The sequence below is a fragment of the Podarcis erhardii genome (genome assembly GCF_964252035.2).
Source record: "Podarcis erhardii genome assembly, chromosome: 5".
Lineage (NCBI taxonomy): Eukaryota > Metazoa > Chordata > Lepidosauria > Squamata > Lacertidae > Podarcis > Podarcis erhardii.
In genome coordinates this window covers 36261164-36286025 of record NC_138509.1, presented here as the reverse complement: position 1 = coordinate 36286025, position 24862 = coordinate 36261164, and the positions used below count along the sequence as shown (strand labels likewise).

Below are 24862 nucleotides of genomic sequence, written 5' to 3'. Positions count from 1 at the left end.
GTATGCCAGGGTATGCATACCCCTCAACATTTTGTGAATCTGACTGATGAATTTAATACTGACTCCAACAAGAGCTTCATTGCATTTAAACACTGTAGCCAACTTAATATTTATAAAATTGGTAGGCCCTCCGTTGAGTTTAAGCCTTCAGTGTGTGTAAATTCATGGTTTTTGAAAGGACGACATCTGGCGACCGACACCAACAGCAAGCAGAGGAATCGCGAAGATGTTAGTGCACACAACCTCATGCCTATACCGTGAGCTGTCAGCTGTGTAATATGAGGTAATGCATGTTCTTTGTACTTTTGTTTGTTTACTGTATTTATTTCCCCTGATTTGAACTATAAAGTGGTGATTTTCTTGAGTCAAAATGAGAGTACAGTGGTACCTCAGGTTACATATGCTTCAGGTTACAGACTCCACTAACCCAGAAATAGTACCTCGGGTTAAGAACTTTGCTTCAGGATGAGAACAGAAATCATACTCTGGCGGCGCAGCGGCAGCAGGAGGCCCCATTAGCTAAAGTGGTGCTTCAGGTTAAGAACAGTTTCAGGTTAAGTACGGACCTCCGGAACGAATTAAGTACGTAACCAGAGAGAAAAAGCACTTGTTATCCTGCACACTACAGCAACTCCTGGACACTTGAAAAGTAGCTCAGTGGCAGAACATCTCTGCTCTACCTGCAGAAGGTCTCGGCTTCGCTCCTTGGCATCTCTAGGCAGGGCTGGCTGGGAAGCTTCCCTTCTCTGATGCCCGGATGAGCCGCTGCCGGCCAGAGCTGGCAATATTAGCCTGGATGGTCTCCCGGGGAGTTCAAAGGGACTCGCCTCCTCGTAAATGTGCTCATGCCCGCATGAGTCACCACCACGGGAGGAGCAGCAGCTCCTCCGCGCGGACGCCAGAGGAAGAGGAAGACCATAAAGGCGTAGAGGCGGGTGGCCCTTGACGCTCGGCGGCGCCATTACCGACTCCAGCCCGCACTCCCTCAGCCTCGCCCGCTGCCTCTGCCAGCCCCCGACCACCGGCGCCCAGGCCTCGGCTGGGTGGGAGGAGGAAGAGACGCGGGTGGGCATTCTCTCCCTCTCCGCGCGCTCTGATTGGAGGGCGCGCGTGGCCTGAGCGGGACAAGCGAGGCTTGGGGTTGGCTGTGCCGCGCGCCCCCTTTTGCCGCTGAGGGGAAGAAGCCTGGATCGCAACTCCTTCGTCCCTCGGCTTTCCGGTGAGTGGCTTCGCTTCCCAAGGGCGCGAGGGGCGAGGAGAGATGCTGGGGCAGCGCCTGAAGGGAGGCGGGGGGGGGGGGAGTCGACAGGGCGCCTCTTGCGTTTGGTGCTCCGCGGCCATTGAAGTCCGCAGGAACTGAGGAATCCCTTCCCTGGGGCCATAAGCAAAGGTGGTGCGCCAAGACCTGGAAAGTGGCCTGGAGCCTGGCGACTCGCGCAGGGACGCCCCGGCTCGTCGTGGAGGCGAGAGGAGCCTCCTGTGCGGTTCTGAAGGGCGCCCGTGTCCTGCACGAAGGGACGCCTGTTGCTGGACCCTTGCTCGGGTTGGGGGGATAGTTGCCAGCTAAAGCTTTCGGGACGGGGGGTTGGCAGGCCCTCCAAGTGTCCCTCTTGCCCAGGAACAGTCCCGGGTTGACAGAAGCCGTCCCCGTTTCTGATTGGACCCCAGAATGTCCGGCTTTTCCTTAGGAAGCCCCTGTTTTCATCGGAGAAAGGTCGGAGGGGATGCAAATAGGAGGACATCCTGATGAAAATGTTGGAGGGGACGTCTCTCTTTCCATCGGAGAAATGCTGGAGGGTACGGGGCGATATGGGCCAGAAGGGCATTGGCAACAGCAAATAAGGCAACACCTAGAAAGAGGGAAAGTGGCAATGGCAGGCTTCACAGCACCCCCGCCCCCCATTGGTGCTTCTGCATAGCAGGGGGTTGGACTAGATGATCCTCAGGGTCCCTTCCAACTCTACAATTCTCCCATGCTGGTGGAGTGAACTAGCTTCTTTAACACTACAGGTCTTCCTCTTCTCCCCCCTGCCTTGCCCTCAAGTGTGTGTCTTTTTGTTCCTTATATGCTGCATAACGGGCTGAAATGAATCACAAATGAATTACTGGCATGGAGATGGATGTTACATAGTGGTTGTTTTACTTGGGGTGGTAGGAACTTAATTTTGCTGCTCCCATTTGGCTTCTCCCTCCTATGAAACCTTTCAGTCTGTTACTCGAGTTCCTTGGAACAAAGAATGGGTTGCACTTTAGGTTAGGACCCTTTAGCTCTTGCAGTTTTAAGTGGTGAGATGGTGCTTTAAAAAGATTAGCTTTCCCCCAATCTTCTAGCTGCATATTTGGGTTTCAAATAGGGGTACTGATATACAGCACAGGGCACTTGTTCATTCTAATCTGCAACCTGAAATCCGTTTAAATTTATGCCCAGTTTTCTCTTCTTTTTGTCTAGATGGCCAGCTAAAAAGGGACAGCAGTAGAAATTAAGAGTCTTGTGGCAGTTCAGAAAGCTTCCACAGATTTTTGTGGCAGAAGCTTCTGTGGCAAGGGTAGCAGATACAATGCTCTCCAGACGTCATAAGGAGTACTACTCCCATCAGACCCAGCCAGCATGACCAGTGGCCCAGCATGATGGGAGTTGTAGTTCCAACAACTTCTGGAGGGCACCATGTTGGCCACCCCGGTTCTGTGGACTAGAAGCCACTTCATCAGATGCAGCAGATCTTTTTCAAGTTTTGAGAATTGTGCAGAAGTGGGGGTTTTCTTTGGTTTGCAGTGATAAGAGACACCTGTGGCTGATGAAATTGCCTCTGCTGAACAACTCTGAAAACAGTTGTTGTACTACTGGTAATTCCTTTTTTTAAAGGTCTAAACAAACACGTAAGAAAATGGTGCTAACATTGCAGCACTCCTAACAGCCCTGATCCATCAGCTGAAGACCATAGCTCAGTGGTAGAGCACAAGCTTTGCATGCAGTCCTGGGCATCCACAGGTAGGACCAGTGTGGGGAAAGCCCTGCCTGAAATGCTGGAGAGCCACTAGTCAGTATAGACTAGGGTTAGCCAATGTAGTGTCCTCCAGATAATGTAGGACTACAGTTCCCATTTGCCCCAGCCAACATGACCGATGGTCAGGAATGATGGGAGTTGTTGTCCAACAACATCTGGAGGTCACCAAATTGGCTACCCCTGGTGTGTGCAGTAATAAGCTGGATTGACCAATGATCTGATTTCGTAAAAGGTAGCTTGACAGGTTTCAATTATATATGGGATATACAACTTGGGAGAAAGGAAAGAAGCTCTAATTTTGTAATCAGAGAATACTTCATGGTCCCAACTCTGAGTGCTGTAGAAAATTGGGTAGAGCAACACACAGTACCTTTCTTCTTTGCAGTGTTAGAAACTGAAATAGGAAAGCTAGGAGCTAAATGGCACCTTAAACTTAGGTTATGGATGCCACAATGGAGTGTATAGGCACACTTTTTTACAACAAGAATACAAACCTGAAAATGAATGAACTGCAGCTAAAATCTTACGTTCATTTTTCACACAGTCTAGTTCTTCCCCTGCACACCACCTTAATATTCTTAAGAAGGCCCCTTCTCCTGGCTAAAGAGAGTGACTGGAAGTGGGGAGGCAGAAAAAGGTCCTTCTTTCCTTCCAGCAGTGGCAGTACTGTGCCCAGAGCTCACAAACTGCTCACATTAATGAAATTCCCTGTTGCAAAATTCGCCTAGAGCAATGGGAGTTTCAAACACTGCTCCTCTGACTTCCCAGTGTAATCCCTGCAGCTGTGCAGAATGTAATGGAGATCCTAACCCATTTTAGTGACTGTGAATATGACGGTTATTCCAGGGCAATTAGAGAGAGAGAGAAAGTGCTATGCTAGAATTGACAACTTGTTAACCAGGTCCTTCGTGTATAAGAGCAGCTTCATCTGCAGACATTAGCCAGTGCTGATGCTCACCTTCATGCCCAGAAATACTTCGCCTGCTGGTTTCTACAGATCACAGCAGTTGTTAAACTTTCACAGTTAAAAGGCACCAGGGCAGGCCAGACTGGTTATTCTCTGGTTAGCTGATAACTTTAGCATGTACAGGCATGTGTACTCCCCAACCTTGTGATTGTTTCCTGTGTCGATTTGTCATGTTTTTGTTACTGTTTTTTAAGCCTCTCCAGGTTCTTTTGGGATTTCTCTTTCAAAGTGGTTTCCTCAGTGAGCATTGCTAAGGTAGTTAGGGTTGTGGGAAAATACGTATTTTCCTACTTCTCAGGAGACTTCTGCTTGTTAGATGCTGTCTGTGAAAGGAGAAATAAATCTTTCGTGGCAACGTTAGCACCACTAGCAAGTAACACTTCTTCTTTAACTTCTTCTTTTAGAACAGTTGTGTGTTTCTTAATACCTGCTGCTTCCATGTTTCTGTTCTCTGAAAGAGAAATGAGCAACAACATGTTGTTGCAAGGAGTGCTCCTGTCCAGTGTTCCAGATAGCCATTCCAGCCTCCCTTCCCCCCCCCCACACACTCAACAAATTGTTCCATTTTTCTCTGTAGGATCTCCCCCCCCCCATATATATATATATATATATATATATTCTACAGACCTGGAATATTGCCATGTCTTTTGTGCCATTTGATTAAATAAGGATCCACCCACTGATGGGAAAAGAAAATGGGAAGGAAGAGACAGAAATAGGGGGTGTTTTCCTTTTTCAGTGATACATTTAAATCAGTGTTGGTTTATCTTTTTGTAAATGGCTTTGAGGATTTATTTATTTTTACACAATCAAGCGGTGTATACATTTTATGCAAGAAATAAAATGAATCAATTATCAGTGGTAGCTAATGCCCCTTGGAACCAGTAGGGTGGAAGGCAGGGAGGTGAACAGCAGGTGGCCAATGACAGGCGGAGACAACTCTTACACCACCCCCTCCCAATACTCTTCTTTGCTGAGTTCTATAAGACTGAGACTGAAGAATAGGAGGCTGACAACCAGTATAACTCCCTGGACTGGCTGTAGGATGGGGATAGCTTGACCAGTGTAATCCATGCATCAGTAACATTTGTAAGCTTGAGGCTGGATTGCTGAAACCTGCTCTGTGTTGGGTGGCCCTTGGGTTTGGAACGTCTACAGGTAACTCCTCATTTGCTTCTTCAAGGCCTTGAAAGCTGAAAGCCTTTCACAAGAGACAATTCGGCTCAAAAGCTGACTAAAACTTTTTTTAAAAAATCTGTGATAAAGAAGGTTACCTGATCTACTGGCCTTGTGTGTGCATCTTTGATCAGAAGGTGAAGATTTCTTGGCATGGATGTAAAGTGAAGGGGGAAGTTCTCGTATGCTTTACACTCTCTGTGCTGCTGCTGAAGGCAGGGTTAGAAAAAAAAGGAAAGAAAAGTTTGCAGTTTAATGTGATTAATGTTAATATACCATTGACTCTCTGGGTGCCTTGACTTTTATGTTATCTTTCCCCTTGGCCTTTTAGCTAAAACAGGCTTTGTTTAGCTGATCATAGAGCAGTTTCAGGAAAGCGTGATTGCAATGAACTTTATCTTCTCTCAGTCATGTGCTGTTAAAAAGCATGTTGGGAAACTGCAGAACAAGGACAGCCATAGTCACAGATCAAAGGCCAAACTCAATAATGTTTTGCATGTCATATTGGGGTGGGGCATGTCTCCCTGTCTTTTATCTGAAAGATAAGACTCTCCCCTTGGACAGAGAATGATAACTGCAACAAGATTACTATTATTTTTAAATTCAGTATTTGCAACTTTTGAAATTCATCCTTCTCTTGTTGATGATTCAAATTATCAAGGAAATGGCTTTTAAAATAATGAGTTTATATAATGCCCTTGTAGAAATGCCATATACATATACATATTCTGATATATGCCAGAAGAGGTTTGGCTATAGGTGATAATGGCTTCATATTCTGGCTTGTTTTGAAGTCATTATCTATAGTTTCCAGGCTTGCACATAATGGAAATCTCTTGTTAAATGCTGGCTCTTGGCATGCTTTGTTGCTTTTTTAGAGGGCACAGCAAAACAACAGGGAGATGGTCCTATATGTGAGTGCACACACACTGGTTAATTACGTCAGGGTTTCTGGCACAGCATTATGTGTGGGCATGGCTGATATGAAAGGGAGCAAGGGATGGTCTTTTGATTTAAGACAAAGTGTGTTAAGCTGACACAAGATTACTATCATGTGGAGAACTGGTGGCCTCCACAGGTCACTGGAAAATTTCAAAAGCAGATCCGCCACACCAAATGATTGAATGGTGACTGCTCCTTTTTCTGGTTGCACATGTCAAGTTGATTCAGCCTTTTCAATAGCTGTTGCAATTCAAATGATCCATTTGGCATGCCAACCAAACAGGAATATTCAAAGTGTCCTTTTTCAAAACCCAAATACAGTTGACCAGTATTATCTTAAAAGAGTAACAATCCATGTGAAACCACCCGGTAAGATGAGATTTGGACAAGATATTTGTTAATTCATGACTTGTACCCTTAACCATTACACTGAGACAGCACACCACATGTAAAATTTTGTTAAGCCAAGGCTGCAAACCTGGACCCAGTTCTTGGAAGTAAATCACATGGTACTGCCTTCTGGGTATATGTGCATGGAATTATGCTGGATCTTGGGCAAGGCCAAAACCAATTATCTCTATTACAGAGGTGTTTTCCCTCTAGGAAAGCACTGTTCATTCATAAAAACGGTTAGTCTTACTCTTCAAAAGCTGCTTTATGTACCGTTTCTTTCAGTGAAACATGTGCGCACATCCTTAACTGTTCTGTTTGTGGATTTCACTGTAAAAGTATTAATTTAGGTTTGTGGAAAAGTAGTCTTACATATGTGTACTGAAAGATGAATTTGTTTTCATGCAGATCAAGGATGTGGCTCCTCATAGTCATGGCGAGTTTGATCCAAGGACTTGCAACTTCAGAAAACTTTGTGAGAAGACGAAATGTCGACCCTGAAGCTACTATGAATATTGTAAGCCCTTTTTATCCTTCTGTGTTGTATCTATTATAGTTAAAGGCATCAGTGGTAATTGGTTCTACACTTGATATTCCTGAAGTTGCATTTTTACTGAAAGTTGGGATTACATGAAGCATGAAAGTATTCACTTACCATTATTATTTTTTAGGAACATAACCTTCCCTTCTGATACAGTTATATTGCTCAGGGTGACTTACAGCCATTAAAGCAAAACAAACAAACAAACAAAAAACACCAATCCCATAAAAGATATAAAGTGGCAGCGACAGACTTGGCGGATAGCAGAACTATATGCCCACATTCCAAAATGTTTCTGTCTGGCAAGTCTTGCTCAACACTCTCGTGACCCACTAACCCAGGGATGGTTGGACTTATTGTTGAAACATGCCTTCTATTTGCTACAACAGCAAGCTTCTTTCAAGCCTCCCCCCCTTCTCTCTCTGTCTCTCCCTCTCTCTCTGGTGCGGAGAGAGAGTGGAATCCTGCAAATTTACGGGAAGGTCTCTGAGTGTGCATATGAGGGCACGACACTGAAAAACCTTGTGCTAAACTATTTGTTAGGTGTCAAACTTTCCCTTGATAATTATTCTTGGGAAAACTGGAGGCTGGCTCAATGAGTCTGTTGCTCAAGTACCTAATTGGATAGCTCTAGAAAGCTGAATTGCCTCAGGGATACTGTTCAGTTTTGCATTAAAGGTGGTCACCAAACAGACTGCTGAGTTGTCCACAGCAATAACTTATTAGACTTCTTTGGAACTGACAAATAAACTGGTGTGTGGGACAGTCCTCCTCCCTTTTCTGACTTTGCACCTTTTGCACACCCCAGGTACTGACTGTCTTCTGTGGAAAATAATTGTCTAGGCCTTTTTACAGACATTTGCTAACGTTCCCAACTGAATGCTGCCCATTCTTTCCTTTCCCTCCCAGAGCGAAATTATTTCCTTCAGAGGATATCCCAGCGAGGAATATGAAGTGGTGACAGATGATGGGTATATCCTGAGTATTAACAGAATCCCTCATGGGAAAATAAATCAATGGAACAAGGGTGAGTGTGTGTTTTGAGGTAATACATTGTGTGTACACGTAAATGCAAATGCCCCATACTTTGCAGAGATATAGATATAGATACAGAGAAAGAAATGAAGGCTTCTTGCTTTGGAGAAATTTGGCTTACATCAGGTTTCACCAGTGCAAAAATAGATAATTTGTTTGATAATGTAGGGTTCTTATAGATCTGTCAGTAACAGATTCTTTGTTCAGCGAAACTAACAGTTAAAAAGCAGTTATACAGACCTTGCTATTGAGCTCACTCCTACAAAATGAATCTGTCCCCTTCCCCCGCAACCCTTTTACCATCTAAGAATTGGGGCATGAGGATAGAAGGGAAGGCTGGTAGGTGTTATTATTTAGCTTTTTACATTTTTTTAAAAAAATTACAGTGTATTTTCAGAGTCTTTTTCATCTTCAGGGTTCTCCCCTCCCACAAAGGCAGTAGCATAATCTGGGCCACAGAGAATTTGCAAGATATTCAGATGAATATTACCACACTTGGAGTTCATCCAAAACATGGCACCATTCTGCCTCCATTGGGACCAGTTTTGCTTGTATGGCTTCATTACATATGCCCCAAGGGCGTGGGAGAGCACAGCACTTTCTCTCTTCATGTGGGGAAGTGAACATTCCCTGCTTCTTTTCCCAAAGGCATTAGATGTGGAAACATTGTACTCGACTGAGCAGGACTGAGCTAAAGCTACTCCACCCACCCACCCACCCTCAGAAGTTGGATATGAGAGGGTTTTGGTTCAAAGGAGCACAGGAAGCCTTGCTAAGTGAGTGCGGACATAGGCCAGGCACAAGCTCTTGCCCATCTGCCACCCCCAGTTCTCATTCCTTGATTTGCCCATAGGGTGCTGGCTGGTCTCTTCCCAAGTGGTGAAAGTTTGTTGGCTCTCTTCTCCATTCTTGGAGATGTAAGATAGATACTTTATGTTGATAATGACTGGGCAGCCTGCTATTCTTTTTATTATTATCCGTTTTGCTTTCTTTCTTTTCTCTTGCTATCCAATGTAGCAAAATAACATGGTGGTCTCCCTTTTCCTATAAAAGTGATGGTTGCCAGCCAAGGTGTCCTCTTCCGTTTTTGTATTTTGTGGTCTCACCAGTTGCTCAGCAATGTGAGAGGAAGTGCACACAATTGCCCAACATGTTCTTGTTCTTTTTTTCTTTTAAGATTTCAAAAAAATAGGCCATACTAATAGATGAAGTCAAGGATATTTTAATTCTTTCCTGAGCTATTAAAAGAAGTGGGGAAGTGTGGTGGCAGGCAGAAAGGGAAGCTAGAATAACTAGTTCATAGTCCATGTTGACATCAGCTGTTTTCAGTCCTGACATAGCTGTGAGCTGCGCACCATCTTGACACAAGTGACAGGGAAGTGCATGTGATCTTTTTGGGGGTGGCAGGGGGCGGATCTCTTTAGTTGCAAAAGAGTCTTTTTGCAGTTGTCACAGATGCACTTGCTTCAGCCATTCACAGAGACTCACTACTACCTCTTCTTTCAAAAAGGATGGAGATGGTAACAAATCCAGCTGAGTGCCCCAATGCCTTTGCTTCTCTTGTCTGCAGCTTTTTCCTTGAGTAAAAGGACTTCGCTCCAAGGTATGGGGCTAGGACAATCTGAGGCTGTTGCATTTGTGAAGCCCGAGTAAAGGATAGTCTAACAAGTGATGATTTTTGGTAGTCGAGGCACAGGTGGCATCGTGAAGAAACGGCAGATTGTCTGAGCCTCCTGCTTCCAGTACCAAGCTGTAGCTTCAATGTCTCATTTTCCGCCCCTCTTCCATTATAAGGTTTGATGGGGGGGGGGGGAAGCTGAACAAATAATTTGTTTAGCTTAATGGATACCCTTGCAATGTTTAACAACCACGACAACTTTGACCTACACAGTTGGTCTGTTCTAATCAAGAGGCAGCAAGTATCTAGGGGAAAGTAGCTCGTTTCCCTCAGTTTCAGTTTATCTTGTGGCTGTTTGTATCAAATACGCGGTCTGATGGTTCTTGCAGTGTTAAAACTGTTAAGTGGGGCTGAGGATCTGTTTGTAATAAAGGTGCAGGTATAGAGAATTTTAGTACAAGGTATCAAAGTGATGGATGAAAAGGACGTTTTCCCAAAGGACACTTAAGTCTGGTGTTTTGATTTCTCATACCTCCAGATAAAATAAGAGCTGTATTGAATTGAGCAAAGGTTGGATATTTAAAAAATGTGTTTGCTCTGCTTTCCACATTGCATTCAGAAGTGATTGGGTGGTATTCCACCAAGTTTTACTCAGAGTAGACCTGTTGTTGACTTAGTCATGCTCATTAATTTCGGTGAGCAAAATTTGTTTGATTGTCCCCCCATTCATTCCAGACTAAAAGACGCTACTTGTGGAATTGCTGGCTGTGCATTCTGTTTGCCCCATGTTTATAGCAGGCATGGAATGATCACATGACTGGCATTAAAAATTTCAATGGATCTCAGTCTTGTTGGAAGCAGACACTGAAGCAGTAACTTTGCTTAAAACATTTCACTTTCAGGTCCCAAGCCTTCAGTGTTTCTGCAGCACGGCTTGCTTGCTGATGGCAGTAACTGGGTGACAAATCTGGACTACAACAGCCTGGGCTTTATGCTGGCTGATGCTGGGTATGATGTTTGGCTGGGAAACAGCAGAGGTAACACTTGGTCCAGAAAACACATACACTATACAGCAGACCAAGAAGAATTCTGGGTGTTCAGGTAGGGTGAAATATCTAAACTTACTTGCATGTCGCTGGTTCCTGGTTTTGCCCTTTAGACTCATGCTCTTCATATTGGTAGTTAAATAAACAATCAAACTTGCACATATGGGTAATTGTGTTTGGTTGAAATGCACAATTGGGATAACCCCAGCATCAAAGGATGAAACCGGTTGGCAATTCATTTTGGGGCCCAATTTGGGGTGCTCACATTAGTGTTTAAAGTTCTAAACGGCTTAGGACCAAAATATCTATAGACACTAGCATCTGCAGCAAGGGCTGATGAACTACAACTTCCTGATTCCTACCTTTTCTTATTTTTTTAAAAAAAAGAGTTAACTCTTTCTAGCATTTGTAAAATCTGTAGTATGTTGCAAATTGTACAGGTGCAATTATTCTTTTTTTTTTTTAAATGAGAAACTAGCCTGCTCCCATTTCAGTGTTTTGAACTCTGCTGAAAATTTATCCTAGTGCCCATGCTTACAAACCCTCTATGGGAGAATGGAACCTCTTGGTAGTTCTGTCACCCTCAGAGCTTCAGAAAGTGACCACCTGGAAGAGGGCATTCTGTGTGGCAGCCCCTAAGTTTTGGAGTTCCCTCATCATAGAGGTGCACTTAATGTATCTTTTGTTATGTGCTGAAGAGTCATCTCTTTCCTCTGGCCCTTGACACCAGAGGTGTATAATTTAGGACCCACCCTCTTTTCTTTTATTGTAGCCGTTTAACTGTTCTTAATACTGCATTTTAAAATTGTTGCAGCCCACCCTGATACCTCAGGGTGAAGCGCAGGTAAGACATTCAATATATAATGATGGTGGTGAAAAGCGTCTTTAGTGGTGTTAATAGACTTTGGGTGGAATTAGATTTGATGTGGGAGAACATCCTCAGACATGGGCATGAGAGGAAGCAGAGCCCTCCGCTGCCCACTGCATAAATTCTGTTCCTCCCAAATTGACATTTTAAATAGTTGTTTCTTCCATTGTTTCCAGTATTTATCACACTGGGAGAAACATGGCTTTTTCATCTCCCTTTTCCAGCAGCATTTGTCTTCCTCTTCCAATCTGTCGATGTTGCATTTGTAAACCGCCCTGATGATTTATAAGAACTTTGGTGGAAGTTTGGTTTGCCTTGTTTGGTTTTCCAGGTGCTGCTGTCTGACATCTAGAGACAGCTTGCCTGTCAAAACTGTCACATTTTGGTAGCCACGTGGTTGCTGTGAACTAGGTAGTGGCCTTTCTTCATGTGCAGTGAATTGCTCATAATGTGGCATTGACCATTTCTGAACAGCGCCGGTGGAGATATCTAAAGAGGACGAGTAATGGCTTGATTAAAAAAAAGACTCTGCTTCACAAACGTTCAGAGAATTGGGGACTTGATGGGTCTGTGGTGAACTTTGATCTACCAAATCCAAGCCTGTTTCTTCGACTGCATTGTGCTGAGAACATTGCGTTTGAGACTAACAAAATGTGGGTTCCACTGCATATGCAAGTCTGTTAAACATAGGCTGTTTTTTTCCTTTCCTTTGCAGTTTTGATGAAATGGCTAGATATGACATTCCCGCTTCAATAGATTTTATCCTGAACAAAACCGGACAGGAGCAAATATTTTATGTTGGCCATTCCCAAGGCACCACAATGGGTAGGTTTTCATGTTTCTTAAATGCACATTGACAATTCTAATAGCTACAGCTATTTCTTTGTACAGCTGCTATTCCAAATTACTTTTAGGAGGAAGCTTGTTCATAGTACCGCGACTACACATGGTGTCACTGGACACACATTGGAAATAAAAACAACCATTACTCAATTGTAACAGGAAGCTGCAGTCCAACAAACCCAGGAAGTATTGCATTAAGGCCCATGAGAGAAGGCAAGAAGGGAATGTGTGGGCCGAACACTCATTCGCAGTCAGAAAAGTCACAGACCAATAGCAGTAGTAAAAGGAGATTTACTCCTTCCCCTGTACCATCTGCTTTAAATTTGATCTGGAGAGTTGGGTGAACCCAGTGACAGTTTCAGGGGGCACACAAGGAGAGAACATTCTGTTGCACAAGGAAAAGTCCTTGCTGTAATGGAATATTTGCCTCAGTGCTATGCTGAATAGAACCTGCAATTGAATAACCAACACAGTCATATCTTAACCTCACCACTGACTGTCACTTCATGTTTTGTTGATTCTTAAGTATATTGATCAAGTGAATTTACAGTTACTACACTGTTGAGGATATATATGCAACTGTAAACGTTTTAAGTTGGTCAAAAGCAAGAAAGGGTATTTTCTGTTTCAATGCCCAGGTTAAAAAACTCCATCCATAGAGGGGTGCGCTTGAGTCCCTCTGTTTTAAACTTCATGTGTGCTGCTAAGGCCTTTCTATTATGCCAGGTTTTCACTCTGATTTCATGTATCTTTCCCCCCACTTTTAAATTTTGCCAGTGCTGGTTGTATTAGAATTGTTTGCCGCAATAGTAATTTCATAAGCCACTTTGAGTTTATTTATAAATAAAAGAAGGGTTCAGATTTCTTAATGCAAACAACTTCCTTTTGACTTGAAGGTTCTGATTGTAAATGGTTCCACACAGGCCATAAAATACTTCATTGCTTTTGTGTTATGAGAAATCTGAGCTTAAAATTTTGATCTTGGGTTTTGTTTGAGAATGCCCAGCTAGCTATATTCATTTCTCTTCTCTCCTTTTCCATCCCACTACCCAGCGTTCATTGCATTTTCAACCATGCCACAGCTAGCAAAGAAGATAAAGATGTTCTTTGGACTGGCGCCAGTAGCCACCGTAAAGTTTTCAACCAGCCCGTTAGCCAAGATTGGAGTGTTTCCTGAATTGATGTTCAAGGTATGTAAAAAAGTAAAGGTAAAGGGACTCCTGACTGTTAGGTCCAGTTGCAGATGACTCTGGGGTTGCGGCGCTCATCTTGCTTTACTGGCCAAGGGAGCCGGCGTACATGTGGCCGGGTCATGTGGCCAGCATGACTAACCCACTTCTGGTGAACCAGAGCAACGCATGGAAATGCCGTTTACCTTCCCGCTGAAGCGGTACCTATTTATTTACTTGCACTACGTGCTTTCAAACTGCTAGGTGGGCAGGAGCTGGGACCGAGCAACAGGAGCTCACTCCGTTGCGGGGATTCGAACTGCTGACCTTCCGATCGGCAAGCCCTAGGCTCTGTGGTTTAACCCACAGTGCCACCCGCATCCAAAGTATTTTGGACCAAATACTTGCTTGAACCACAGGCCATAATTGTTGCTGGATGTAACTAAGTACTTGGGAGTGTGCTTTTTCGTTGGCTCTGTACATACTTGAAGAAAAGAAGGAACATACCTGTTAACAAAAGCCTGAATGTGTGGCTCGTTTCAAAAGTAAACATATCAGTTGACCCGAGACTTCTTGTAACGCTCTTCAGCACCTAAGCTGCTCAAGCTAGTTGCTGCCACTTGGCATCAGGGTGTTGCTGTAGCTACTTTATACTGTTTCCTTCAGTGGGCTGTAATGACAATGTCTGTGTTGAGGATATAGTGCAGGATCCTTTTGCCTATGGGTGTGGGATTTGAATGGGTTTTCTATCCTAAGTGACTGAGTAGAAGATTCTCATAATACTTTTTGTCATGCTTTGTTTCTGCTTGATATGATTAGAAGCATCCGCAGGAAAACAGACGATTGACTTAACCTAGTGACCTATATACTAATGTTTTTTGTTTTGGCAGGCAATGTTTGGGACTAAGCAGTTTCTCCCTCAGAACAAAGTTATGAGCTGGCTTGCTACTCACTTATGTGACCATTCCATATTTGATTATCTTTGTGGCAATGTTTTCTTCCTACTATGTGGGTTTAATGAGAAAAACTTAAATATGGTAAGTTTTCTGACTACCTAATAAAAGGTACAGACAATGATCTAAATAATTTGGATGTGTGTGAACTTTTCTAAAATGATTACAGCTTATGCCATCTACCGTATTTTTCACCCTGTAGGGTGCACCGGCCCATAGGGCGCACCTAGGGGTTTTTTTTGGGGGGGGGGAATAAAGAAAAAAATTATTTCCCCCTCCCCAGGCGTGGGGCTGGGGAAGCCCGAGCTTCCCCCAACCCCAGCCCCGAGAACAGGCTGCTATCCGCAAGCCTGGGGAGCCCGGCGGGAACTCCCGGCAGGCTCCCCAGGCTTGCGGATATCTGCCCGAAGCCTGGGGCGTGTTCTGCTGCACTCCCCGGGTTTCGGGCTGCAGGCTGCTGTCCGCAAGCCTTGGGAGCCCGGCGGGAACTCCCACAGGTTCCCAAGGCTTGCAGATAGCTTCCTGAAACCTGGAGAGCGAGAGGGGTCGGTTCGCACCGACCCCTCTCGCTCTCCAGGCTTCAGCGAAAGCCTGCATTCGCCCTATAGGACGCACACACATTTCCCCTTCATTTTTGGAGGGGGAAAAGTGCATCCTATAGGGTGAAAAATACGGTATATCTTACTTTACCTTGGGCAAAATTTGCTTGATTCTTACAAGTGTCTGCTCATGTTGCTTTGGCATATTGGAAAACACATGATTGCTTGGATATAACTCATAGTTCCATATGTTTCTCTTCCTGTTATGGGAATGTATATTGTGATTTTACATATTGAACTGCTCTGAGATCTGCAGATGAAGGGCGGGATACAAATAATAATAATAATAATAATAAAAACAACAACAACAGTGACTCTGGCATAGAACTGAGTCGTGACTGCCCACTTTGTAAAAATGGAAAGGGGAAAAAAATGTTGGTGTGGATTATTAGGTGATCTTCTGGATGTAGTTATTATTATTTCCTTTCTTTTCTACCAGATTTCTTCTTTTTCTAGGGTTACACTGATAAACAATGTGAACAAAATACACTCATGTAGTCATACGATTATGTCGAATTTTTTTTATGCATTTGTACAAGCTGGAACATAACACAATTGTTATGTTCCAGCTTGTACAAATGCACATAAAAATATGCATTGATCTGTGGCACACTACAGCATTAGAATTACAATGTGAACCATGATGTGAAGTGAATGTTTGTAGTTGTTATGCCACACCCTGAATACCAATCAGGTCTGGTGCACAGGGAACTATTTAAGAATGTATTGTAGATCGCAAGCAGGCTGTGGCATTAGGCACTCTTTCCTTGCCACCTTGACTCAGTATGAACATGGTCAAGAGTGCTCCTGAATTCTATTTTAGCTTTTCCCAATTAGAATCCTAGAATGCCCCTTAACCATGATTGGTAGCTATTGGATACAACGTGAAACAAGGGTAGGATTAGTTCATGTGCTTGAGAGGTGAGAGTATGCAATCCCATGACACACCCACAGTTGTTTATTGTCATATCTGCATTGGCCCTAGGGAAGTTGTGCTGGATCATTGGGTGAATTATCAGGGCTTTAACATACCTGGGAAGCAAAGCCTTGCTGAACACAGTAAAACTTAATTCTCGCAACACACTCATAGGATTGCACTGAAATAATTTTGCTATGTAATATGTAAAATGCATTCATGTTGTGGGACATTAGTTAAAACTAATGTAGTGGGACATTCAGTTAAAACTGAAATACCTTGCCCTAAGGTAATGTCACTGGTAACATAATACAGTGGTACCTCGGGTTACATACGCTTCAGGTTACATACGCTTCAGGTTACAGACTCCGCTAACCCAGAAATAGTGCTTCAGGTTAAGAACTTTGCTTCAGGATAAGAACAGAAATCGGGCTCCGGCGGCACGGCGGCAGCAGGAGGTCCCATTAGCTAAAGTGGTCTTCAGGTTAAGAACGGACCTCCGGAACGAATTAAGTACTTAACCCAAGGTACCACTGTATTGAGATTTGCAGCTTGTTTAGAGTGCCAAGTTGATCTCTGTAAAGAGCTGTAGGTAGTTACTATTTTGCTGCAAATAAACACAGAACTGCATGATCTCTGATGCAGTACTTTTCTTCAAATAAACCAAATAGAACAAAAGAAATTAAGTGGCTGTGGCATTTTGTGATGGTTTCACTTGATAATGTTGCTGTTTGTTACAGACTCGAGTAGATGTATATTCTACACACTGTCCAGCTGGGACATCTGTTCAGAACATGCTGCACTGGGCTCAGGTAGGACCTATACCCTTAATTCTGTTTAAAGAAGCTTCCTGCATATAAATAAATAAATAATATGTGAAGGTATATGCAAACATTACAAATGCAACATGCCTCTTTTTTTAGGCTGTGAAGTCTGGGCAGCTCAAAGCCTTTGACTGGGGTAGCAAGAAAGCAAACATGGCTCACTACAACCAGGTAAGAATTTCTCACTCATTTGCGTGCATGCATGTTGCTTACATAATAGAAACCTGCAATGCAATGGACTCCTAACTCCCATCAGCCCTAGCCAGTACAGTCGTACCTTGGATCCCAAACACTCTGGAACTCGGACATTTTGGCTCCCGATTGCCGCAAATCCAGAAGTGATTGTTCTGGTTTGTGAACATTCTTTTGGAACCTGAATGTCCGACGGGGCTTCTGTGGCTTCTGATTGTCTGCAGAAGCCGCAGTTTGGTTTTCCAATGTTTTGGCAGTCGAACGGACTTCCGAATGGATTTCATTCAACTTCCATGGTACGACTGTATGACCAGTGATACTAATAGGACAGGGCTGTCCAACAGGTCTATCTACCGGTCGATCGGGAGCTGTCCCTGGTGGATCCTAGTCAATCCTGCGATCTCCACCGATAGCCCCCCCCCAAAAAAAGCTCAACAAGTCTGATCCCTCTCCCTAAAAAAGTCTCAACAACTTTGACTTATCCCTTCCCAAAAAGCTCCACAACTTTGCTCATCCTCTCCAATGGGTAGATCACTGCCAGTTTATTTATACTGGGAGTAGATCACATTCTCTTGGAAGTTGGACACCCTGTAATAGGAGATGTGGTCTAGCAATATCTAGAAGGCCACAGGTTCCCTATTCCTAATGTAGACTGTGTATACATATGCTGTTTTTTTATCCATAAATCTTTGTTGTATTCTGAACTACAAACTTGCCGTTTTTTAAAACAAACAAACAAACAAACAAGCTAACTAACTAACTGTTTTCCTTCCCCATCCCTTTTAGTCAACACCACCTTTCTACAAAGTAAAGGAGATGACTGTTCCAACAGCTCTCTGGACTGGAGGTCATGACTGGCTTGCTGACCCAAAGGACATTGCCCTATTGATGACTCAGGTCCTGAACTTAGTTTACCACAAGAATATCCCTGAATGGGAACATCTGGATTTCATCTGGGGCCTCGATGCCCCACAGCGCATGTACAAGGATATAATTCAACTGATGCAGAAATATCAATAAGGCCACATCATCCTAGGAGCTGTGATTCTGAAGCATTTCTTCAAGAAACTAGCATGATCACGCTGCTTTTTTTTGTTTAATCATGGAAAGAAATCCTTCCTTCTTTAAATACGTATTCTCTTATTAACCTGTCTACATGCAGTTTAGTAATACCTCAGGAAATTTACATTTTTGCACTGCTCATAAGTGTTCTCATGCATCTTGAATGGAGATGTTGAGACACAACTTAAGTGTTCTTCTCATTGTGGTAGTCTTGAGGAAAGGAAAAGCCTTGTTGCTAATCTTGTCTTAGTGATAAGTATCTGAAAGTAAACCTGATCTGCCCAAACTTGTTATGGAGAGTGGGGTGGAGAAATGTTCTGACTAAAGCCTTGCTAGCATCAGGAAGCTTTATAAAATGAGATCTTGTCTCACCCCACTTCCCATAGCAGAGTTAGGAAGATGAGCTGTATTCCGATCAGAGAGCATTGGTGAATGTTGTAGGCTTATTTCCAAGTGTGTCTGATAATTGCCTGTGGGAAGCTTCCATCATTTGCTGATCTTGGCTGACTCTGCACATTACAAGAAGAAAACAACACACTGCAGTGGTTAAGTGTTCCCAGCATGGGATTCCTCTAGGGCTCTTTTTTTGAGTGTTGGACCTTATAGTCCACCTTATTCTGAAGTGCATTCCCTGGATTGCTCTGGAACTACTCAGGGACAAATGCTTTATAGCTGGCCCCTTGTGATCAAAGCACAAACTGTGTTCTAAAGCTGGTACTTCTTTGAAGATAAACTGGCATGTGTTCAGGAATTAAAATGCATGCCTTAAAATGTGTGACACTGTGTCGCATTGGGAGAACAATGCATGTGACTCTTTCAAAGAGGAGCTGCATCTAGGGCTTGCTTCTGTAGCTGTGGAAATATATGAAAGTATTAGCCTTCCAGTGTTCATGTTTAAAATAGGTGGGTGCTGTTCCAAGGCAGCGACCCTGTGTTTTGAAAGCAGCAAGGTACGTAGCACTTATTTAAAGGCTTCCAGGTTGAGCCTAAATGCATTTTATTAGGGTGTTGAAAGAAAAAGAAACTTTCTCCAACAAGTCCTTTTTTATTGGAATACAAGCTCTGAGCATGTATTATAATGCTGTCCCCAGTGGAACATTGCTCAGTGGTGGAGCACATCCTTTACACCCCATGTTTAACCCGCCATTTCTGGGTAGACCTTGGAAAGACCCCTTTCTGAAACCCTGGAGAGCTGCTGCCAACTGGTGTAGGTAATATGGAGTTAGGTAGGCTAAATGTTCAGACTAAGGCTGCATCCAGATGTCACTTAGTTATGTCTTCCTAGCATTTGCCTACCTGTGCATTTTTGTGTTTTATGTGATCTTTCATGCAATGCAACAGCCACCTCTGGAAATCTAGTGGATGTTTAGCACTCATGTCCAATGCTAATTCTCTCCAGGAAATAATAATTATTTGCAATTGTCTTAATTTGGAAAATCGCTGGAGTTTTGTATTGACAAAATTTGGGGCGCTATCCCAGCATATAGTTCTTTAACCACCATTTAAATTAGCACAACATGGCAGCATATTGATCAAAAAGCCCAAGTTCTAAAATGCAACAGGTGCTACAGTATAAAAGGAATGTTAGTGATCGGGACAGAAGCACTTAGCATTATAACCAGTAAAACTAATGCAATAAACCCCATGTCTGAATGCATCCTCAGAGCAAGGTAGCTTCCTATGGCTGATGTTTCACAGGCCAAGCCTCAGTGAAACGTCCAATACTACCTACCTCCTTGATATTTCAGACCCTATGGAGCTTTTTTCTATATCAAAGAAGTGTTGTGAAAATATATGTTCAAACTGTGAGATGAATTCAGAATTGAGATGGCATGAAATATTTTTATTAACTAAATTCAGAACTAGCTTATATGGAAAATGACTCTTTTTGCAACTTCACAGATCCATAAAGAATGATTAAAAGGAATGGTTTGGATTTTATAAAGCAAAGTTCAGTTTGCAACTTGGAGATGTGTTTTTTTTCCTGCAGAGATGAAATGAACGGCAGTGCATAGACTGACTACCAAAGATGCTCAATTATATTGTGTCTATGCTCTGATTCTTTATGCTCTGATTCTCTTAATTTTTCTAACTTTTGCACTGAACTTTAATTAACAGATGGAAATGGGGATCTGACAAGTTAACATTATTCATAATGCTTTAATAAAGTTTTTTTAAAAAAATAAAAATACTTTTTTACTTTGGGTTGTTTTGTAAAATCAGCAAATATCAGTTCTACATTTTATGTGCAATATTAAGACATTCTAACCACTTCCCCTAAATATGAAAACTGATACTTGTAGTTATGGCTGCTTTTTAATCTTACTATTATATGCCATTTTCTGCTTTGGGTGCAAATTAATATTTTAATAACAAAAACAAGGAAGCATAGTTGCAAATATTAAACTTTGTTGAAGAAATCACTCTGGGAAACCCATGCACTGTGTCTCATGTTTGTCTAAGTTTTTTTGGGAGGAAATGACAGCATTGAATAAAAATATAACTGAAACTAAAAGTGGTCTCCATGTGTTGTTCCCACAGATGCAAGTATTATACTCTGAAAAGATATTTCTAATGAAGGCTTTTAATCACAAAAATTGTACATATGAAGGACCCCTGTCTTATCGACACAAGATTGGATAGTGGAAGGAAATTACTTGTGTTACAGAAAGCAGAGATCCCTGGTGGAATTTCTATGAGCTTAATTTAAAATAGTTGACTGGAAAGTCCGTAAGAATGCTCAATCATGGCAGAAATGCCTGAAAATTCAGAACAAGGATTTTGGATAACAGAATACCCTTATAGGTAGTACTGTGCCTCCAGAGTCTGCTTCTTGTTGTCTGTCTGAAACAATAGACCCCTACTCTCTCCCATCCCCACAAACCAATGCATAATATTTACCTCATAATTCTAGTTTATCAGTGACCGTTCAGTGGTATTGCTGCTTCGCATTGTAGAGGCACTGCTCTGCCACAATAGACACACAAGTGTACACACAACACTTAAAATAATGCTATATGGCGTTAACAGGTGTTCCTATCTGAGGTCACAAACCTGTTATACTCACAGGCCTTCCCTTAGCCACCCCAGCAGTGATCCAATAGAAGGAGTGGTACCAGCAGACAGGGTGGCAGGCAGGTGAATTTGAAAAAAGGGAGGAAGTACCCCAGAAGTAGCTTTCATTGTGATTGAATATGCAAAGTCTGAAGTTCAGAAAATCCTAGATGGGAATTCTTAATGCTGTCCTTTCTGCTTTAATTTGGAAGCATTTCTGGAGCAAGCTACAATTTAAAGCAAGTTGATGCTGTTTTCTGCCACAAGATGGTGCATGCTCACTTACCAGTGATACTTTGTAACTGGTCAGTAACATTTTTAGCTGGGAGACACTGCTTTTGTAACATGTATCAAAAAAGAGAGAAGCTGCCCCAACCTTTCCCTAATGTTTGAAAGCAAGAATACAAATATCTAGCCAGTTTCGCAACATTGCTTGTTGGGGTGGGGGTGGGGGGGAATAAATCTGTATGTTTAGGGAGAAGACCAATGCGTTGTGGGTTCCTGTGTGGGTTCCACTGTACAATTCTATGGTTCCATACGTGCAGAACTGGTATTATGGGGTACCTGTAAAATGCAACAGGGCTGGTTCAATACATCAAACTGCTGGAGTGGACATATACAGTATGGGGAAAGGCAATCCTGGAAGTAAACTGCTCCCTAGCGGGGAATAAGGGTCATCGAAAGCCACGGGACTTACAGTGGTACCTCTGGTTACGTACTTAATTCGTTCCGGAGGTCCGTTCTTAACCTGAAACTGTTCTTAACCTGAAGCACCACTTTAGCTAATGGGGCCTCCTGCTGCTGCCGCCGCGCCGCCGGAGCACGATTTCTGTTCTCATCCTGAAGCAAAGTTCTTAACCCGAGGTACTATTTCTGGGTTAGCGGAGTCTGTAACCTGAAGCGTATGTAACCCGAGGTACCACTGTACTTGCAAGTCAGCGTGGAAGGGATTGCAGGACCGGCGGACTTGGCGGTGGGGGTGGTTGCTGGAGCCTGGTCTGTCCTTCCACCCCCGCACCCACCGCGCACCCCTTCCTATGCCACTGGTAGCTAGGCGAGGCGGGGGGCAATGGGCGCCCCACCTCGGTGCCTGCAGCGTGCCTGAGCCATGCAGCTGAGGGGGAGGCTGCAGCGAGGCTCCACGCAGTGCGCCCTGCCTTGGCTCGCCCCTGGCTTCAGGACGCGCGCGCCGCCCCGGGCACCCGAGCAGCTAGCTACGCCGCTGCGCGGAGGTGCTGGTGAGATGCCGTCTCCCCGGGGCGCGTGGAAAAGCCACCCGCCCCCTGAAGGAGCCCGAGGGGCAGCGCCGCCTCTCCCTGCCTGCGTCGCGAGCAGCTTCCCTTTTCCCTGGGGCAGCTTGGGGCTTCCTGGAGCTGCAGCCGCCAAGCGGAACTGCGCTCCGACGGGGCGTTTCAGTCTGGTGCTGCCGACGCCAGCAGCGGGAATGAAGCGGCTTCTCTCTCTCACTCCTCCGGAGCGGAGGGGCGGAGGAGCCGAGCGGGAGGAGCTTCTCGGGCAGGAGGGCTGGCGGGAGGGAGCGTTGCCTGCTGAGGAGGCGAGAAAGCGAGGGGAGAGAGCGAGCGAGCGAGCTTCCGAGGGCTCCCGCGGCAATTTTGCACCAGAGTAAGTCCCCTTCGGTTTCATGGGCTTGGATTTGCTGGCAGAGTACTGTCAAGGCCGGAGGCAAATAAGGGGGTCGGGGGTGGGTGGGGAGGAAGGAAGGAAGGAAGGAAGGAAGGGGGGCGTGGGGTTTCCCAAATCTCCCACTACAATCCTAACCATGTTTACTCCAATGACTGCCGGGCAGGTGGGGTGAAGTCACCTTGCAGTTGTAACCATCCTCAGTCAGAAGCCACACCCATTAAGTTTGTAATGTGGCCTGCAATTGCAGCCTTGTAGAAATGATAATCTCACCACTTTAAGGGGAAACTTTATTTTATAGCAACCAATTTTTTTTTAAGTGTTTGACGTTTCATTATGCTTTTATGTGTTGGAAGCCACCCGGAGTTGCTGGGGCAAGCCAGCCAGATGGGTGGGGGTATAAATAATAAAATTATTTGATTGGAGGACAGTTACTAGACAATAATTTGATTGGAGGACAGTTTGACTTTTTAATGTAAATGGCACAATCCTTCACACATCTACTCCGAAGTGAGTCCCTCTGTGTCTTAATGGGGCTTATTCCTGAATAACTGAGCATAGAATCACAGCCTTGAACAACTGAATTCATTCTCCCCCTCCCTTTTATTGATGCATCAATAAATAATATAGTATTTAAAATAGGTCTATTAAAACTTCAGTGTGTCATCATGGGACTCTTCTGCTTCTTTCCAGAATCACGTTACCAACAGATTACATAAATGCTGCTTAAAACAGGTTCTAAACCCATGTGACATGGATAATAGCTGTTGTCACAACTGTAAGAACTTGATGGTTAGGCAACACAGTGCATGGCAGCCATAAAAAAAAAATATATTGGAAGCTTTGGGCTTTGTTGGACAATAGTTACTGCTTGAAGTTGAGATGTGTCTCAACAGGTTTGCTCAAAAATAACTTTCATCATTCAGCAGAGCTTGCTCTCAAGTAAATGTGCGTAGGATTGTAGCCTTATTTTTTTTAATCTTTCCTTTTTATCACACCTTTCCTAGAAAGAGCTCAAGGCATCATACGTGCCCCTCTCCACCACATTCCAAATTAAGTCACATATCCGAGCAAAGTGAGCTCCAGTTTCCAAAAGCTGAAGCTACCACATTTGTTACTAAACCTATGCAATTTCAGCCACTATTGAATGCTTAACAACACGAGGGGGGGGGGGTCAAGTCTTTGGTCCTCCAGATGCTGCTGGAAATTGGGGAAGGCCAAACTAATCATATTAACTGGAGAGAACTGGCTGGGGTTCCCCCACCCCATCCAGGAAAGCACTGTCTGTTCTTGACAGTTAGTTGCAAGCTATGTAAGCCATGTTACCTGCCATTTCTTTCTGTGAAATATAATATAGCTTTCAGTGCATCTTTTTGACAGTTGGTTTAATCTAGCTGTGTGGAGGACCAGTCTTGTATATTTGTGCTGAAAGATGGATTTGTTTCCACACAGATCAAGGATGTGTGGAAGAAGAAAATACCTGGATCCAGAAGCTGCTATGAATATTGTAAGCTATTTATCTTTTTGTGTTGTATTTGCTTTAGTTAAGGCATATTTGGCAACAAGTGCTGGATTCTACGACTATTCACTCTACCTATGCTATCATCTATCTATCTGTCTCTCTCTCTCTCTCTCTCTCTCTCTCTCTCTCTCTCTCTATCTCTCTATCTATCATCCGTCTATCTATCTATCTAATTTCAAAATACTATTCCTGCCATCCAAATACAAATGCTCAAGACAGCTTACAACATGTTTTCTTCTTTTTTCCCCTAAGCAAGTCCGAAAGGGTTACCAATCTGTGCTCTAGTACAGTATATTGCAATTATTCAACAAAAGGCAGAAAAGTAATTTTGTAGCCCACCGAGACCCTGAGCGATATTCAGGTGGTCAGGGGTTTGGAACCACTGCCAGCACAACAACACAACAGCAGAAATAGGCTGGGCTACAACAGAAGGCTCATAGTTCCAGCAGGGGGAGACAGGTGCCAGGAAAGTTCTCTGCCCTTGAATATCACACTTCCC

General features: G+C 43.7%; 1 protein-coding gene across 3 annotated transcripts; it reads left to right on the top strand.

The window, feature by feature from the left end:
- The first annotated feature begins 946 nt into the window (after positions 1-946).
- Positions 947-20661, top strand: LOC309341934 (putative lysosomal acid lipase/cholesteryl ester hydrolase). 3 transcript variants are annotated; one of them, XM_081861932.1, is made up of 10 exons: positions 947-1219; positions 6889-6997; positions 7931-8048; positions 10577-10775; positions 12304-12413; positions 13485-13621; positions 14491-14637; positions 16809-16880; positions 16992-17063; positions 17871-20661. In XM_081861932.1, the coding sequence occupies exons 2-10, from the start codon at positions 6896-6898 to the stop codon at positions 18102-18104; spliced, it is 1191 nt and encodes a 396-aa protein (XP_081718058.1). In that variant the 5' UTR covers positions 947-1219; positions 6889-6895; the 3' UTR covers positions 18105-20661. The 3 variants fall into 3 exon arrangements, with proteins under 3 accessions (XP_081718058.1, XP_081718059.1, XP_081718057.1); XM_081861933.1 differs by lacking the exon at positions 947-1219 and adding an exon at positions 5001-5130; XM_081861931.1 differs by lacking the exon at positions 947-1219 and having other exon boundaries at positions 6854-6997.
- The last annotated feature ends 4201 nt before the right edge of the window (positions 20662-24862 follow it).

Excerpts from the sequence above, each read along its gene's own strand:
- LOC309341934 (XM_081861931.1), top strand. The coding sequence starts at position 6,869 with ATGAATTTGTTTTCATGCAGATCAAGGATGTGGCTCCTCATAGTCATG. Across the intron at positions 8,049-10,576 it reads AATAAATCAATGGAACAAGG|GTCCCAAGCCTTCAGTGTTT; the intron begins GTGAGTGTGTGT and ends TTTCACTTTCAG. Across the intron at positions 12,414-13,484 it reads TTCCCAAGGCACCACAATGG|CGTTCATTGCATTTTCAACC; the intron begins GTAGGTTTTCAT and ends CCCACTACCCAG.